At 49.3% G+C, this 19,053-nt stretch overlaps 3 protein-coding genes and 1 long non-coding RNA gene across 5 annotated transcripts in view; 1 reads left to right on the plus strand and 3 right to left on the minus strand.

Annotated features, from left to right (window-relative positions):
* The window catches only part of LOC126939314 (C-C motif chemokine 3), a 162,796-nt gene that overhangs the window by 142,093 nt on the left and 1,650 nt on the right, over positions 1-19,053 (minus strand). The window lies entirely within an intron of this gene.
* Positions 1-19,053, plus strand: part of LOC126939319 (uncharacterized) — a 171,730-nt gene that overhangs the window by 140,188 nt on the left and 12,489 nt on the right. The window lies entirely within an intron of this gene.
* The window catches only part of LOC126939306 (TBC1 domain family member 3G-like), a 574,604-nt gene that overhangs the window by 60,933 nt on the left and 494,618 nt on the right, over positions 1-19,053 (minus strand). The gene's annotated exons all lie outside the window — the stretch shown is intronic.
* LOC126939308 (C-C motif chemokine 3-like 1) overlaps positions 18,238-19,053 on the minus strand; it is a 332,180-nt gene continuing 331,364 nt past the window's right edge. Inside the window, exon 3 of the mRNA XM_050764542.1 lies at positions 18,238-18,740. Within this exon, the coding sequence (XP_050620499.1) occupies positions 18,650-18,740 (91 nt within the window). The 3' untranslated portion in view covers positions 18,238-18,649. The remainder of the gene's footprint in view (positions 18,741-19,053) is intronic.

Genomic DNA, 19,053 nt, shown 5'->3' on the forward strand with positions numbered 1-19,053 from the left:
TTGTTGGCTCTCCATTTGTGAGAGTGATAAAAGTTTCCTTTAAACACGAAATTGTAAATATAAACAGGTAGGCCATTCACAGAAATATATAAAATATGTCATAGGAAAGGTGGCACTCTCACATGGCAATAAATATGACAGAGGCCAGCAAATGACCTGAGTGACCCCGAGTGACCTGAGCACTGACTCCCAAACGCTGTCCGTAGGATGTCCTGCATCCCCCAGACCCTTTCCTGGGTCCTCCTGCACCCTAAAACCCCCTAGACCATCCAGACCTCAGGCCACCCACCTCTCCGTTGCCAGAGCAGTCTCTATTCCTGAACGTGCTGGTCACCACCAACAGCAGCTGATCCTACTCCAGGCAGCTCAGCTTATACTTGTCCACGCAGAGAACCTGGATGGCGCTGAGGTGGACACAAGCCCTCAGCTCCCAGTAGACACTCTGGGCTTCCTCCCAAACCTCCCCCCGGCCGGGACTCCTGTGCTCATCTGTCTCTCCCAGTGCCCAGCACAGGTGTGGCACAGAGATGGGAAGGTGTGGCACAGGGATGGGAAGCGGCTGTTTCTACAGATGAGGTTTTGCTCGCTGGCTGGCTGCTCACCTCCTGCTGTGCAGCCTGGTTCCTAACAGGTGGGGACCCGATTTACCCAGCAAGATAAATACATTATTATGTCAATTGAAATTATTCATCCTGCATCACCCAAAATTACCTTGCATACCTACACCCACCCGAGGGTCCCGTAGTGCACTTTGGGAGCTGTAGACAGTAAGCCTGGAGCTCCGTTGCGCGTTCCATCCCTTCACCATCTGTGGGCTAACAGGCTGCGTTAGTTTCCTAGGGCTGTTTTACAGGACCACAGACTGGGCACCCTCAACAACAGAATGTTACTGTCTCGCAGTCCTGGAGGCCATGAGTCCAAGATCAAGGTGTCAGCAGGGTGGGTCCCTCTGAGGCTGTGCAGGAAGGCTCTGTTCCAGGCCTGTCTCCTGATGCATGGGTGGCCGTCTTCTTCCTGTGACTCTTCATTAAGGGTGATTCTGGTGAGGGCTCAGAAGAGGATACTTGGACAGAATGTTGGTAGATAAATATGTCAGTGGAAACCAGAGGGTAAACAGGATACCATCCTTGCCCAGGGCTTTCTGGGGACACAGCTGTCCGAGCAGCAGCCATTTGCAACTGAGTTCTATTCCTGGAAAGCCAGGCAATAGCCGGGGCTGGGCCCTCTACGATTTGTTTAGTGACCTGATTATGTGGGAGGCCTGGAGCGGGTGGTTGGGGGCGGGGGTGGCAGCGCCTCACCTCATTACATGACTCACTTCCCAGGCCCTGCCCTCAATGCCTCCTGACCAGGCCCTGGCCTGGTTCTGTCACCTTGTCCCAGTGCTTCAGACCACTCACTGACCAAGTGAGGGACTGATTCGAGGTTACAGAGTGCTGTGTTTATGTGACCTGAGAATATGTGTGCACAGACTGTGCCCGCAGTGTCATTGCACAGTTGAGCATGTACATGTGCTGCCTGTGTGTAGGCAGCCTGTCCACACATGCCTAGGAGTGTGACTCCATGTCCTGGTAGATGGGGAAGGAGAGAGGGAGTTGTGCCCAGGGTCCCCTGATTACTTCTGTGGGTGCATGTTTGTGCGTCTTGTTAGGGGTGCTTGGGGGTATGCAAGATTCTGCCCTGGGCAGATCACCTGTGTGTGTGTGTGCGCACGCGCGGGCGTGCATTAGGGGGTGTACTGTGTTACAGCATCCTCAACCAACTCTGTATTGTGCATGTGTTTGTGTGTGTGTGTGTCCTACAGGTGTGAGCGAGTGGATGCTTCCACTACTTGCATTGTCCTTGCACACTTGCGTGTGTCCCTTGAGAACGGAGCCCAGCATGTGCTGGCACCTGCAGGAACGTGTGAGTGTGCATTCTGCGGTTCCCTGTCCTGCTGACTCCCTGCTTGTCCCGAGGGCGTGTGCGCCTTAGGTCCCAGGCCTGCGTGCCCGCCAGTGTGAGTGCCAGTGAGTGTGGCCCCGCGCAGCTCTCTCCGCTCTGCGCTGCCTGCACACTCACCCTGCATAGTTGCTGCCGGGTGACTTGGGCTGGGCCGGCCACCTGCCTGCCCGCCCATGGCACTCACTGGCGCCCGCAGGGCCTGTTGAGCCGCCCCGGGGCCGGGGTCGCTGCCGGCCAGGCTCCGCTCAGGCGGGGCGGCGCTGCCTGTATGAACCCCCGGCGGCCCAGGGAAAAGGCGACCATCTGCATCCAGGAGCACGTGGCCATCGATATGTGCCCCTGCCCCATGTGTCCGTCCAGCCGATTTCTGGCTACTTCCCTCACTTCCGGCGGAAGCTGCCCCATGACGCCCCCGAGCGCTGGGCCGCGGCCAGCGCCTGCCCCTGCCGCCCCTCCGACGGCTCCCGCGATGACGACAAGGATGGGGACCATCTCTTGGGAGTCTAAGGATTCAGTCCGGGTTCCAGCCCTGTGCAGCCTCCCGCCAAGCCGCCAGAGGACGAGCTGGACGTCAAAGGCTACCAGTGGACGACTGCAGTAAGTTTCCAACTCGCCGACTTCGCACCCCTCCACTGGCTCCGGCTTGGCAGTCCCCGCTTTCGGGGTGCCCTCTGTCCCTCCCCCTCGCGTGGTCGCGTTCTCCCTTGGTATTTCCGTAACCCCCCGCCTCTAGGCCACAGACCCTTAAGCGCTCCGTGCAGTCTCCGCGCCCTGCCCACCGGCCCCGACCCCTACCCCTACCGGACCGGAGAGGTGGGAAGTTTGGGGGCTTCAGCTTGAGGTGTGCCATTTCCGGGGCTGGGCTCCGGGGAGCCGGTGTGGCGCCCACTCCCTGCCCGCCAGCCCTTTGGGAGCTCAGGCGCAGACAGCCGCTTTTGTTCCCGGGAAAGGCGGAGCTGCGTCCCGGGGAGACTCGCGTTGCAGCCGGCAGCGTGGTCGCCCCCCGCTGGCCGGCCGCTCCGGGAGGGCACAGCAGGGTAGGATCGGGGCTGGGACGGGCTGGGGAGGGGGCCCAGGGCTGGGGCCGGTTCGGCCTCCCAGGTGGCGAGCTGGCCGAGGAACTAGTAGGACCGCTGGGCCGCTTGTCATTTGGAAAAACCTTGGCGGTTCCTCCTCTGGTGCCCGTGGACTCCGCGGCGGCGTTCTCCAGGGCTGCGGACCTTCGCCCACCGGTTGCGCCCGCTGCCCCGGGGCAGCAAGGACCCCCCTCCTCCCGGACCAAGCCCCGAGCCCCATGGAGCAGGCAGGCGCTCTGGCACCTTTTCCCGCCCCGAGGGTGCCTGTCAGGCCCGGCCAGCCGGGATTGGCTGGGAAACCGAGGCCGGAAGAGGTCGCAGTCCAGCGAGGAATCGGTTTGTGGGGTGGGGCTGGGATGGGAGACCTCTCCCCAATCCCACCAGCCCCAGCCCAGCTGTGGCCTCAGCCATGTCACCCAGAAAACCAGTGTCAAACCCTAGCCCTGTCAGGGATGTGGACCTTGCCTGGTGAGAGTCCTGCTCAGGATTCTCCAGGGCCCCTCCCCCGCGCAGCAGGGGTGTCTGCCCCTGGCCTGGGCACTCACCAGGGCCTGCAGGCTGCGGGCCTGGAGTTTCCCTAGCATCAAATGTGCCACCAGTAGCTGAAGGTAGGGATTATCAGTTCCCTCCGGAGTGCTTTCCAGAATGGGGGGTCTGCTTAGGGTTCCACTTAGGGGTATATCCTTCAGGCATTGGAAGTGGGTTTGGAAGGCCCCGAGCCAAGGTGGCGCCCCCAGTCAGCGGTTTTTTCTCTGTGTAAATCCAGCTTTGCAAGGAGGAGGATGTGGTGCATTTCCCAGAAGGGCTGGGGTCCTGGAGTGTGGGGAGCTGGGGTTGGGGTGTGGGGAAGGGCCCAGGGTTGGCGAGCTGAGCAGGACTGTCACAGGCCTCTGGACGTCCTAGGGTGCACCCTTGCTTGTCTGCTCTTCTAAGGGTCAGTCTCAGTTTGCCCATCTGTAAATAGGGTTGATTGTCCCTGCCCCATGTGGCTGTTGTGAGCATTCAATGAGCGCTGCCAGTCCTGGGAGACTCTTGGGGTTTTTTTATTGTGCTAAAATACACAAATATAAATTTCCCATTTCAGCCATTTCTTTTTACTCCTTCACTCCCCACCCACCCACCCATTTTTAGCATACAGTTCAGTCGTGCTCAGTACCTTCTACCTTCACACTGTGTGCAAGCCATCTCCAGAATCCTCTTCACCCTGCAAAATTGAAACTGGACCCATTAAACAACAGCTCCCCATTCCTCCTCCCCGGTCCCTGGCAACCGCCATTCTGTTTCCTTCTCTATGGATGTGACTATTCTAGGAACCTCATATAAGTGCAATCACCGGTATCTGTCAAACTTTTGTGTCTACCTTCATTTACTCAGCAGAATGTCTTCAGGCTTCATCCATATTACAGCGCGTGTCAAAACTTCCTTTTTCAGGCTGAATGATACTTGAGAATCAAAATCTCCTCTCCCAAACACCGCCCCAGCAACAGCATCTGAGAGGCCCAGGGAGGGGCAGGGCTGGGGTTTTGGGAAGAGGCTCTCCTCTCAAAGCCAGATCCCACATCTCTCCCCTCAGTGCCAGCACCAGCCAGGGCCTCCTCTCATGGCTTACTCCACCTGTCCCTCCCGTCGGAACCGCCCCTAAACCATGGGGTCAGTTTCTGTCTTTTACCAACTCACCAGCTGGGGAGGGTCTACCCAGGAGACCCCCAACAGCTCCCTGACCTGGAATCAGCCTCCTGCCCTCCCCCTTCTGCGGACAGAGGTCACACTCGGTGGGAGGGCAGCCCCACAGAGGGCTGGCTGGAGGCACTGGTGGGAGCCCTGGCTTAGGGCCAGGGAAGCCACCTGTTTGGGCCCAGAAGCTGGTGGCAGCACAGTGACACGGCCTCAGGAAGTGCCCACTGATCTTTTTGCTTCTGGCCAAATGTGTCACTGTTCAGGGTGCTCAGGGACCTGCCGGGTGAAGGAGTGGAGAGGCGGCAGCAGAGGGCCCATCACAGTCCAGGGGTCTGAAGGACAGAACAGGCATCACTCCTGTCCCAGTGTGGCAGCGCCCCCAGCCTAGCCCCCATGGGTATCTTGGGGTGCAGAGGTGGGACAACCAGAGCCACTGGACAGACATACCAAAACTTCTGGTGGCCCAGAGATATGCAAGTGAAATGTGTCAAGAAACAGGACCCAGTGAAAAGATTTTGAGCTACAATAATATATGCATTGTAAGAATAAGACAGTGGTCAGGCACCGCCTGCACAGGGTGGGCCACCAGATTCCCAGAACTCTGCACTCCAGGCACGTGGTGGGAAAGGCAAGAGGTCAGAGTGAGGGAGTTGGTTTTGGAAGAGCAGCCATGTCACCGTGGGCACACATGGGTCCACTGAGCCAGGCCCTGTCCCAGAGGCAGCCCCACAGTGCAGGGCACAGCTCAAGATATGTCCACCTGACCTCCTGACCTCAGCCACTTCTCTGGCATCTTGCAGGGGCCTGGCATGCAGGGAAGGGGAGGAAACGCTCTGCCTGCCAGGCCCTGTGTCCACATCGTCTTCCCTCCCTCTCGCTCCAGCCCTGGGAAGATGGGACTATTACATCCTTGAGGTTGCTACTGTCATGATTCCGGATAATACCCCCACATTTGCCCTAGCTGGTTTGCTGTGATGTTGGGCTAGAGGAGGAATATCTCAAAATTGGAAGGGATTATAAAATGTTGCATGAGAATAGCTATTTATGCAGGTGGGTGTGTGGGTGGAGGGGAAGAGAGAGAGTCAAAATATACTCTTTGGAGCTAGACAGGGCATGTTTGTTGCCTTGATCTCTTGATACAATTGGTAAAACAACAGCAGATGGGAACATTCCTGAAGCTCTCTGAACTAGACTGAAATCTGCAAAACTGGTCCCCTCAATGAGAGACCCAGAGCAAGTGGTTCAAGAGAACTAAGAGAGAACCAGTTTTTAGTGCAAGGCCCCAGCTTCTCAAATCTTGGTTTTTGAATTAAAAATCACATACTCATACTTATGAAAATCAAAGCACAAAGAATGGAAAATGAAAAGCGGAGATCCTCATTTCTTAAAAATCATGGTTGCCAGGGAAATCACATTTAATAGACTGGGATATATCACATCAAATGTCCTTATGCTTATGTAAATATATATAACTTACTAAAGCAATATTATATATACAGTTATATAATAAATATGTGGTAATATAGAGATTGGTATAGAGATACACATATGGAATGTATTTTCTATATACATAGTTTTTGTTTTGTTTTGTTTTGTTTGAGACGGAGTCTTGCTCTGTCTCCCAGACTGGAGTGCAGTGGCGCGATCTCAGCTCACTGCAAGCTCTGCCTCCCAGATTCACGCCATTCTCCTGCCTCAGCCTCCCGAGTAGCTGGGACTACAGGCGCCCACCACCACGCCTGGCTAATTTTTTTTTGGTATTTTTGGTAGAGACAGGGTTTCACCGTGTTAGCCAGGATGGTCTCAATCTCCTGACCTTGTGATCTGCCTGCCTCAGCCTCCCAAAGTGCTGGGATTATAGGCATGAGCCACTGTGCCCGGCCAATACATAGTTTTACATTAATATCATAGCTACCTTTCCTTTCAGTATGTATATGTACTTTATTCTTTTCAGTAATTTCATGTTTATGATGTGGCTATACCATCATGGTTCAAACTATTCATATTTTAAAGAATTTATCTATATTGATTGTTTTACAAACAGAGCTGCAAACAACAGCTATGTGCCAACACTTTGTGTCTTTCTTTTTTTTGAGACAGAGTCTCACTCTGTCACCCAGGCTAGAGTGCAGTGGCGCGATCTCGGCTCACTGCAACCTCTGCCTCCCAGGCTCAAGCAATTCTCTTGCCTCAGCCTCCCAGGTAGCTGGGATTACAGGAGCCTGCCACCATGCCCGGCTAATTTTTGTATTTTAGTAGAGATGAGTTTTCACCGTGTTGGCCAGCTTGGTCTCGAACTCCTGATCTCAAGCTATCCACCTGCCTTGGTCTCCCAATGTGCAAGGATTACAGGAGTGAGCCACCGTGCTTGGCCCTCCTTTGTTTCTTTAGATAGTGTATCTTAAAATAGTTTCCTAGAAATAAGACAGATTGAAGAGTATGTAAATTTTAAATTTTTCTACAGACCGTGTCATTGCTCTTCAAAAATGCTGATTACCAAAATGTCACTTTTTGATACTAAAAAATAGATTGTTTTAAACACACAAAGTAAGTAGGGCTTACCAAAAGTTAATATATTTTGCATTTCTCACAAGTATGTTGAATTTCTCACCCTTGCATTTTACAGCAGGAATCTTGACTCAGTCTAACTTTCTTTTTTGTTTTGTTTTGTTTTTTTTTTTTTTTTGAGACGGAGTCTCGCTCTGTCGTCCAGGCTGGAGCGCAGTGGCCGGATCTCAGCTCACTGCAAGCTCCACCTCCCGGGTTTACGCCATTCTCCTGCCTCAGCCTCCCGAGTAACTGGGACTACAGGCGCCTGCCACCTCGCCCGGCTAGTTTTTTGTATTTTTTAGTAGAGACGGGGTTTCACCGTGTTAGCCAGGATGGTCTCGATCTCCTGACCTCGCTATCCGCCCGTCTCGGCCTCCCAAAGTGCTGGGATTACAGGCTTGAGCCACCGTGCCCGGCCTAACTTTCTTATACTTAAAAAAGTATATACTAAAACATAGGCCAGGAGTTAGCAACGTTTTCTGTAAAAGACCAGATAGTAAATACTGTCTTTGTGGGCTATATAATCTGTGTTGCAACAATGTGACTCCACCTTTGTCTTTGAAAGCTGGGATAGATAATGTGTAAAAGGGCAGGAGTGGCTGTGTTTCAACAAAACTTTATTTACAAAACAGGTCATGCTAGATTTGTTCTGAAGACCATAGTTTCTTAACCTCGGTCTAGGCAATCCATCAAATAATTCTGCATTCACGATAGAAGTCTTGTTGTATATATTGGCTGACTGTCTTTCCTTTCTATAATGTTAACCACTGATTTTGTGGAGCATGAATTCTAGGAAATAATACCCAGGCAAGATGTCTATTACCATGTGCATCTTATTTTTAAAAGAGTGGTTAAATTCGTACTGAGGCCGGGTGCAGTGGCTTATGCCTGTAATCCCAGTACTTTGGGAGGTCGAGGCAGGCAGATCTCTCAAGTTCAGGAGTTCAAGACCAGCCTGGCCAACATGGTGAAGCCCTGTCTCTACTAAAAATACAAAAATTAGCTGGGTATGGTGGCATGCACCTGTAATCACAGCTACTTGGGAGGCTGAGACAGGAAGATCACTTGAACCCAGGAAGCGGAGGCTGCAGTGAGCCGAGATGGCACCACAACACTCCAGCCAGGGCGATAGAGCAAAACTCCATCTTGAAACAAGCCAAAACAGGCCGGGCGCGGTGGCTCACGCCTGTAATCCCAGCACTTTGGAAGGCCGAGGCGGGCGGATCACAAGGTCAGGAGACCGAGACCATGGTGAAACCCCGTCTCTACTAAAAATAGAAAAAAATTAGCCGGGCGCAGTGGCGGGCGCCTGTAGTCCCAGCTACTCGGGAGGCTGAGGCCGGAGAATGGCGTGAACCCGGGAGGCGGAGCTTGCAGTGAGCCGAGATTGCGCCACTGCACTCCAGCCTGGGTGACAGAGCGAGACTCCGTCTCAAAAAAAAAAAAAAGAAACAAGCCAAAACAAAACAAACAAAAAACTGGGAGACTGAGGTGGGCAGATCACAAAGTCAGAAGTTTGAGACCAGCCTGGCCAATATGGTGAAAACCCGTCTCTACTAAAAATACAAAAATTAGCCGGGTGTGGTGGTAGGAGACTGTTGTCCCAGCTACTGGGGAGACTGAGGCGGGAGAATCGCTTGAACCCGGGAGGCGGAGGTTGCAGTGAGCTGAGATTGTGCCACTGCACTCCAGCCGGGGCGGCAGTCTCAAAAAAAAAAAAAAAAAAAAAAAATTCTTATTGACAAATTCAGTAGTTTCTTGTCTTTAGTTTGCATGTGTATCACTTGGCGGTTTGGTAAAAATCTAGATTCCCACATCCAAACCCAATTCTCTTGTGAGCATTTTAAACAGCCATCCCAGGAGGTTCTGGGCTGCTCATAGGTTTGCATATTAGTTACACTATTTATCCGCTGCGTGACCACGGACAAGTTGTTTGAACTCTCTGAGCCAACATTTCCTCTCCTATCAAATGGGAATATTAATAGAACTTAGCTCTTGGAGACATTGTTAGAATTTGAAGGAGAGTGAATAATTTTTAAGAGAGCTTGACTTGTGAGAAAAATAAACTTAAATGCATGAATATATATTTCAAGCATGAGTTTACCTAGTGCATATGCATTATACACTGGGTGCATAATACTTCATAAAATAATCATTGTTTTATAAAATAGTGTTTCATTATTTGGGGAGAGGCATTATTGTCATTTCCTTTCTGCTGACTTCCCCTCTTCAGAGTTTTCTACTCTTCCCCTCCCATCCCACCGCCTTGTTTTGTCACAAAACAAAGCCAATAGAATCACCAACAGTTTAAGACTGGTTTACTCAAAATGAATTCATTATTTTACATAGATGAACAGTGAAATGATAAATAATGTTCTATAAATATTTGTTGGTTGACAGCTTTGAAACAATGTCCTCTAGAAAAAGCTAAACACAGCCACTCACCTTGTATGAGAGCCGCAAAGAATAGCCATGTGCCTGAATATGTGTCAGTGTGTGACTGGAGCGGCTGAGGAAGGGGTGTAGAGGGTGTTGTGGGATCCCTTCCGACAAGCAGTCAAGGATACATAGAAATACATTACAAAACTTTCATAATCTAGATATGTTAAAATGCATGTTAAGAAGAGTCCCAGAGTGTGGTTGCTTGGGTAGGGGTAGGTTCAGGAATTGAAGGGACGTCCCTAGGTCCTGGGTCCCTGCTTCCTAATCTGGCACAGATGTAACAGTGTCTTGTTGCTTCCAGGTCACTCAGGGATTCGACTCTGAGGGCAGTGATGCACTTGGCACCAGAACTCAGTGGACGTGGCACAGACTTGCCAGCCTCAGCCACTTTCATTCTGGAAGCTGTTAAAAGAGACAAGTTATAAAAATTGAGGGATCAGCAAGGGAATTCCTGGTCCCATGCTGCCTTCTCCTGTCTGCCTTGGCAAGTGTAGGGCCTGTCCGCTTGCTCAGGACTCTTTGTCCAACCTCAGCTCCCTAGACCTTTCCTCAGTGGCTCAGGGGGTCTCCTCAGGCAGCCTCCTCCTGCTGACACTTCCTGTCTTCCCTCTGCCAGGGGCAGCTCTTCCCTGGTTCCTTGCAGACCCCAGGTCAGGCCAGAAAACAGCTCTGTGGCCCTTCCCTGTGTCCCGCCACCAGATAGGACCTCCAAGGCCTGGGGTCCCCAGAAGGGCCCTCATACCAGCTGGTGCCCTTGCAGGCTGCTCCGCTCTGAGTCCTGCCTCTCTCCAGAGATGGGCAGGAGCACCAGCCCTTACCTGGCACCAGCTGTGAGTCTCATAATTGCCATCTACCATTTTACTAGGGGTCTTCTGGGGGTCCTAGGAAAAGCAGCAGATGCGTGGGTGCTTGGGCACTTGGGCATTCTGAGGGAAGCAGCAACATGACCCTGGGTCATTTTTCACTGGGGACAAGTGAGCCATCTCCTTCTATTTTTTTTTTTTTTTTTTTTTTTGAGACGGAGTCTTGCTCTGTCGCCCAGGCTGGAGTGCAGTGGCGTGATCTCCACTCACTGCAAGCTCCACTTCCCGGGTTCACGCCATTCTCCTGCCTCAGCCTCCCGAGTAGCTGGGACTACAGGCGCCCGCCACCTCGCCCGGCTAATTTTTTTTTGTATTTTTAGTAGAGACGGGGTTTCACCGTGTTAGCCAGGATGGTCTCGATCTCCTGACCTCGTGATCCGCCCGTCTCGGCCTCCCAAAGTGCTGGGATTACAGGCATGAGCCACCGCTCCCGGCCGAGCCATCTCCTACCCAGTGATAAAATCAGAAGTAGATGGAGACAGTACTGTTCAGGGGATGATTTGGGGATGAGAAGAAGCACTAGCAGGAAGTTGGAGGTTTGGGGGTGAGAAGAACTAGCAGGAAGTTGGGGACTTGGGGATGAGAAGAACCAGCAGGAAGTTGGGGACTTGGGGGTGAGAAGAACCAGCAGGAAGTTGGGGAGTTCTTGCTTCCCCACTTTTCCCTTCCATTTCTGTTTGAGCCTTAGGTTTGGCCTCCATCTCCCTCTGTAGGAGTTGCAATTAATTAAATAGTCTGCCTCTTATTCCAGCTCTACTGGGGGAACATAATACGGTCTAAGAGAGATTTTTTCCAGCAAGAGGCCATCTCTGCAGATCACCTGTGAGGCAGACCTGTGGCGATTTCATGACTCAGCTGGTCACCAGGAAGCGATTGTAGCTGGGTTCTGTCCCTGATTGAAACCTACTCAATGTTCTCCTTCCCTAAGTAGGACAAGACCATACCCTGCCTTTAAGGTTTACAGAATAGAAAGTGAAAACTTTTTGGGGAAGAAAATCTTCCTGAACAGATAGCCCAGGGCATTTTGAAAATCCCTTAGGAAGTTTCCTGTTTCACTTGGGTACCTCTGTCCTTGGGCTTTGGTGATGTGGTTTGACCCCAGTCAGAGGTCAACAACAGCAAAAGGCAGGAAAAGACAGACTCGTGAGAGGAGACCTAGGAGCAGGGGGCCATTGTGAATGAGGAGGACGCGGGGGCCCAAGCGTGTGAGCAGAGGAGGACAGGGCTTGGGCGCTCAGTCGCCAGCTGCGGGGTCCGAGCTGTGTCCCCTTATCTTAAGAGGTGAGCCCTGAGTCATGGGAAGATGGAAACTGGGGCTGATGAGAGAGGATGTTTTTAAGCACCGTGGTGTCTTGTTGACTCGCACATGCGAGGGGTTCTTGGTAGCCACAGGGCTCAGGGTATTTGCAAGAATAGTTCAAGTGCTCAGTTGTCTCAGGGCTGTTGATGGGGAAGTGGTTTCCACAGCGAGAGGAGGTGAGATATTGGTGTCACCCAGGACCACTTAGCTAGTTCCTCCTCACTAAAGCTCTGTAGTCATAGTTTCCCCTGGCAGAGCAGAAACTTCTACGTTATCCCACAGCTGTGCTAACGGTGTAGACTTGACTTATGCACTGATGCCAGGAGTCCTGAGCAGCAGAGCCCAACTTAAACCACACGCAGGTGGACAGAGCTGTGTTAGCGAAGCCTGAGCTACTGAGCAATGAGAGTATAGCCAGGCTTCCAGACATCTGTTCATTCCAGGCTTCCAGACCTCTGTTCATTCCAGGCTTCCAGACCTCTGTTCATTCCAGGCTTCCAGACCTCTGTTCATTCCAGGCTTTCAGACATCTGTTCATTTCAGGCTTTCAGACATCTGTTCATTCCAGGCTTCCAGACCTCTGTTCATTCAAGAGAGATACGCACTAAGCAAAGGACCTAAAGATATGTTTAATATGGGTGCTAATATGCATACGGAACCTTGAAATAAGTGTTCTTAGCCTTTGGCCAAGAGGGTCCATGTCTAGGAATCTATTCTCTATAGAAATAAATTCAAATATGGGAAAAAAGAACAATGCATAAGTGTATTTGGTCCCCAGCATATTTATAGCAACTTAAAATTGGACCCAATTTAAATTGCCTATGATATGGAAATGGCTAAGAAAATTATGGGATCTTTCCTTGATTGGCTATTAGGCAGCCTTTACAAACAATGCAATGACATGAGAAATGCTTATGTTGTGGTAAGTTTAAAAAACTCAAGATGCAGATCAGCTTATTTTAATTAGGACCCATCTAACATTTGGGATGTGGTCAATCCCACATAATGTATTTTTGTGGGTGCAGTTCCCAGGAAAGAGGAGGAATAAAAACTGCAAGTATAAAGTGTCTCCTTTGCTTGCAGTCTCCTTGTCTACCCCTTTGTCTATCTCCTGTGAAAAGACTCCCTTCTCTTCCTTAATATGGGCAATTTCTACTGAGGACTCATTGTTCTAAGACTCCTCTCATCTCCACCTGCATCCTCAGTGCCTGATGTTTGGCTTGTATGAAGGAAGGTGGGTAGTGCTTGTGGCAGGGCCAGTTCTGTCTTCCTCAGTATGTTCTGGAGTGGGTATGTAGCCTCATTTTCTAGTGGTTACCTTGATATCATGAAGAGTTTTATCTCTCTTTTGTCCTAGATTTGGGCAATAGTGATTTATTGGGCAACAGGAAGTACACAAGTCAGCATCTTGTTAAGAATAAAGTCATTCAGGAAAGTGGACGACTAATAGTTTCTAATCTAGACAGCACAGGAGAAGAAATGTTTATCACACATAAAGTATTAGTGCCTGTTATATCACCAAGACAAAACTAACAGGAAAAAGACAAACACATTATAGTGAAAACATTTGTTTCCTGACCAGCATCTATTCTGCATGTTTCCTGATGCCAGAAACTCACATTTCCTCAGGGGAAATCCCCCTTCCCCACAATTCTCAGGTTTTAAGTTTATGTAAAATTCTTTAAACCCAAAGATTCAAGTTATGTGCCTTGATTAACTTAAGCAAATCAATGAAACCCATCCCCATAGCCACAGCGATTGGTTAGGAACTGGGTTCTGAAGTCAGTCAAATCTGAAAGGGCCTAGTGATGCTTTTTCCAGTGGGAACACAGACTCACTCTTCAAGGCAGAAAATGAACAAGGATTCACGTAACACTGGCAGGTACTGGCAGCCACCCAGGGCCACTCACGGGAAAGGGAGATCAGAAAGAGAAGCAAAGAGGACTCATGAGACACCACACGGCTGCTGCGTCCAGCCTTGCCTGGAGCTAGGGCCACCTCGATGCCCTGGAGTCTTGGAGCCACAAGGTGCGTTTACTCAAAGCCTCTTAGAGTTGGGTTTGCTTGTTTGCTTTCTGCCCAGAAACTGCCAGCATCCTGAGAGATACAGAGATCTGTATCTGTGCAGAGACACAGGGTCTGTTAAAAGTCACAGGCCCTGACTGAAGTGTGGAACTGGCTGAAACGAGAAAGTAGGAGGTGACTTGGTGAGGACCTTGTGAAATGAAAGTGAGTTTTAAACCTTACATGCATCAGAATTACCTGGAGCCTTGTTAAAACACAGGTTGCTGGGCCCTGGTCCATTAAGAAAGGAAGTGGGGCTGAGAATGTGCATTGCTACCATGTTCCCAGGTGATACTTACCATGCTGTCCTGTCTGGACACTACCTTTTGCAATCCCCATTACAAAGTGTTGCACGTGCTGGTTGAACTATGGTCTGGCTTATTTTGGTGCCGAAAGCCTGTGCCAAATACCAAGGTTGCAGCATTAAGGAATTTGATAGAAGAGATTCTGAATATAGGCCAGGTGTGGTGGCTCATGCCTGTAATCCCAGCACTTTGGGAGGCCAAGGCAGGCAGATCACGAGATCGGGAGATCGAGACCAGCCTGGCTAACACGGTGAAACCCCGTCTCTACTAAAAATACAAAAAGTTAGTTGGGCACGGTGGCAGGCACCTGTAGTCCCAGCTACTTGGGAGGTTAAGGAAGGAGAATGGCGTGAACCCGGGAGGCGGAACTTTCAGTGAGCCAAGGTCATGCCACTACACTCCAGCCTGGGTGACAGAGCAAGACTCTGTCTCAAAAAAAAAAAAAAAAAAAAAAAAAAAAGATTCTGAATATTGGAATTTAGTAGCTATGTGTTACATCAGTAAGGTCCTCTAAGAAAGAGTTTTGGCTACTTTGAAATGGGCTCATCTAAAATTGAAAAAGGAAGAAATTTAACTTGCTTAAAAAGGCCCTTTCAACTTGTTGACTGAGAATCCAGTCATCTGGAGACTTGAAGGACTGTAAATGTGGAATTTTCTACTCTAAGATAAAGTTAACATGAGCAGAGACAGGAAGATGAGAGACCTATCGAAGCCAAGGGTCAAATATTCATCACCTCCACATGGGCCAAGATGCAGGCAGAGGTCTCTCGCCAGGGGCTGGGAGGTCGGGGTGACAATGGTAGTGAGGTCTGAACTAGAAAGTCCACATCCCCGGCTGGGCGCAGTGGCTCACGCCTGTATTCCCGGCACTTTGGGAAGCCAAGGCAGGCGGATTGCGAGGTCAGGAGCTCAACACCAGACTGGCCAACACAGTGAAACCCCGTCTCTACTGAAAATCCAAAAAAATTAGCCAGGTGTGGTGGCGGGCACCTGTAATCCCAGCTACTTGGGATGCTGAGGCAGGAGAATTGCTTGAACCTGGGAGGCTGAGGTTGCAGTCAGCCAAGATCACACCATTGCACTCCAGCCCAGGTGACAGTGTGAGACTCCATCTCAAAAAAAAAAAAGAAAGAGAAAAGAAAGTGCACATTCCCAACCCCTGTTAAAATGCAAATGTGAACTATGTAACTGACAACTTCTCTGCTTCTGGCTACCTGGCCCATGGAATTGATCAGAAACAAATAGTAGCCTACGGACATTAGAAGGCAGTCACATTGCCAAAGAAACCACAAGACTGGTTCCAAACAGCCCTTGATTACACAATACCGAAGGCAACCTCAGGCTAACTCACACAGATGGGAAGTCAGCAACCTCCAGAAAGCAAATCCTCCACATTGCACATCTCAGATTGTCCATGGAGGACATTCCTCCAAGGAGGAGAGCTAGGGACTGTCAGACTGGCTGAACTGCTTAAAAATGCAATTCCCATTTTCCCATTCCCTAACAGGGATCTTTGTTCAATTTACTCTGTTTGTTCATAACATTCGTATTTAGGGAATGTTGGGCATGATTAAACTTTGTTTAGCTTTGGGTTTCTGGGCCTCGAGAAACAATTCAGTGCAGGCAAGTGTTGTACGCACCTATATTCTCCTGAAAGCCCATAAAGAAGGAATGATGACACCTTCACTGCATCTATGGGGACAAAAGCTGCTCGTGTGTGTGTGTGTGTGTGTGTGTGTGTGTGTGTGTGAGAGAGAGAGAGCGAGAGAGAGAGAAACAGCCTTGTCAAAAGGACATGTTTGTTGCTGTACCCTCGTTACATGAAAGCCGTCATGGCATCAAAATGCTGTAAGCCAGGCTGAGCTCTATCCTCTCTGCATAACTCAGAATCCCGACCAGAAAGTGGTTGTGATGGATGGAATCTCACCCATCAAAAATAGGGTCAGATGAGACAGAGAGGTAAGCTAGGCAAGCTAATCAGAAAATAACTCAAAGTTTTAAAAGTGCAGAATATAAAAAGGAAAAACCCTCATTCCTTAAAAAAAAAAAAAGCCTCATTTCCTCAAAGGAACCACAGTAGTTAGCTATTTGATGTGTATCTTTCCAAATATTTGCCAATGTAAATACATGTGTATATAGCTTTCAAAGTAAAAACAAAGTAATATCCTTTACAGATAGTTCTGTAGCATATGTAGAGAATATATATGCATATGCATATACTGAATGTAAATAGATATGCCTTTTACATATATTATGGACAGTTTCCACAGATACAGATGTGTGCTTTTTTTTTTTTCACTGACTGCAGAATGTGCCACTGGATGTCTTAATGCTCTACTGATTAATCCCCTACTGATGACTCTTTGCATTTCTTTGCTCTTTACCAACCACACTGCAAAGAATATCCTCATGTCTACATATTCTTAGCTTTTGGCAGTGTTTCTATAAAGCAGATTCCTAGAAATGGGATCAGGTCAAATGGAATGTAGGTCACATAGTATGTGCATTTTAATATTTGCTAAGTAGTAGTGTTTAATTACACTTTAAAGAGTTTCAACCGTACAATTCTAAACATGTTTGGACACAAAAATTAGATTATTTTAAACAAAATGAAATAAGCATAGCTCACAAAAATTAACACGTTTGGTTTTCACACAAATATTTTGAATTTCTCTTTCTTCTGCAAAAAGGACCCTAACTTAGTATGCACTTCTTGTACATATAATGCAAGCAATTCATCTAATAAATAACTTACCTTTCACAGTAAACCTATAGACAGCATCCTGTTCCACACAGAAGCTGGACGTCTTTTCCTTCTCTAACATTAGCTATTTATTTTGTAGAGTGTAGATTCTAGAGAAATAATGTATAATACACCTGTTGCCATATGCGGATACTTACCACATTTAGAAAACAGTGGTGAATTCTATTGATAGTGGCTCTCAGTCTTTAACAGGCTATGGAATACCTCATGAGCTTGATTAAAATATCAGTTCCCGGGTCTACACTTAAAGCTCTTGATGTAAGTGGCTTAAACAATCACTCTCAAACACTCTATATCAACTCAGAATGCTGACAGGAAGTGATTGCAATGGATGAAATATCATCTGTTAAAGAATAGGGTAAGATTTGAGTATAGGGGGATCATGTTTGGGGACATACATTTGTCAGTGGTTAACAGCATAGTCTGTAGTTCAGTAAAAGTCCAGGTTTGGAATGCAATTGACCTTTTACGTGCTGTGTAACCTCAGCCAAGTTGCCTAACCTTTCTGAGCCCTGGGTTACTTTTCTGTCAAATGAAGTATTCAGAGTACCTAAGCTGGCCGGGCACGGTGGCTCAAGCCTGTAATCCCAGCACTTTGGGAGGCCGAGATGGGCGGATCACAAGGTCAGGAGATCGAGACCATCCTGGCCAACACGGTGAAACCCTGTCTCTACTAAAAAATACAAAAAACTAGCCGGGTGAGGTGGCGGGCGCCTGTAGTCCCAGCTACTCTGGAGGCTGAGGCAGGAGAATGGCGTAAACTTGGGAGGCAGAGCTTGCAGTGAGCTGAGATCCGGCCACTGCACTCCAGCCTGGGTGACAGAGCGAGACTCCATCTCAAAAAAAAAACAAAACAACAACAAAAAAAGAGTACTTAAGCTGTACTATTGCATTGGTAAGATTAAATGAACAATGCATAAAAAGCACTCAGTAGGAGTAAGCCTCAACAATGTAAGTAATTGCTATTAAAAGCTTGATTCATCATGAATATGTGCTACAGAATACTCTGCCTAATGGTATCCATTCAAGTAGCGAATTCTCCTAGAGCATGCATATTACAAATTGAGTTATAACATATTCGCAGTTTCAATGTTCCAGAACTGTGCCTCCGTTGTAGAGTGGATAACTCTGTGGTAGCCCTCCCCATCTCTCCCAATTTCCCTCCATTTCACCTCTTCCTAATCTTTGCCTATGATTCCTCTTAACCAGTGATTTTGATTTGCCAGAAAAACAAAACCAAACTCAATACTGGTTTACCTTTTAAAAGAGCATCTTTATTATTTCCCCAGGCCGATCACGGCCCTGACCAAAAGCATCCGATACACATTGGTCAGTCTGGTGGCTTTGGTACCATGACTGTCTACAGCAGGCCAGTGACAGCCAGTCACTTGTCACCAAACACAGTGTGAGGGAAGGGGGAGGGCACAGGGGAACTCTCAGAGCAAACAATCACAAACACACTGTGAAATCGAAAATAAATTACACAAATTAAATAGTATAAATAAATAAAAATTTAAGTTAAAAAGAGTCCCACAGTGGCTGTTGGGCAACAACCAGTCCATAGAAGAGGTAGCTGTGGAGGTCACAGGGATGTTCCCAAGGCTCAGGCTCCCGCTCCCCACTGGGTCCACCGAGGTCACAGGGCCTCGAAGCTTCCGGACCCCTCAGGCACTCAGCTCCAGGTCGCTGACGTATTTCTGGACCCACTCCTTACTGGGGTCAGCACAGACCTGCCGGCCTCTCTTGGTTAGGAAGCTGTGGAGAAGGAAGGAAGGTTAAGCACTGGGGAATCCAGCAGGGGAATCCTGGGCCCTCCATGGCCCCTCCATCCCGCTCTCTGTCCTGCGCAGCTCAGGGCATGCTCCTCTCTCAGCGACCCCTGCCTGTCTCCATCTAGAGAGCTTCTCTCAGGGACTCCGGGCGGGGGGCTCTCAGAGGGTCCTGCTGACTCCTTCCTGTCCCTTTCCTCCGGGCTGGGACAGCCCTTCCTGACTCTGTAACACCTGCCCCACTCCAGCCCCAAGTCAGGTCACACCTCGGAGCCCTGCGTCGTGTACCCCCAATAGGC

Source organism: Macaca thibetana, chromosome 16 (assembly GCF_024542745.1).
Source record: "Macaca thibetana thibetana isolate TM-01 chromosome 16, ASM2454274v1, whole genome shotgun sequence".
NCBI lineage: Eukaryota > Metazoa > Chordata > Mammalia > Primates > Cercopithecidae > Macaca > Macaca thibetana.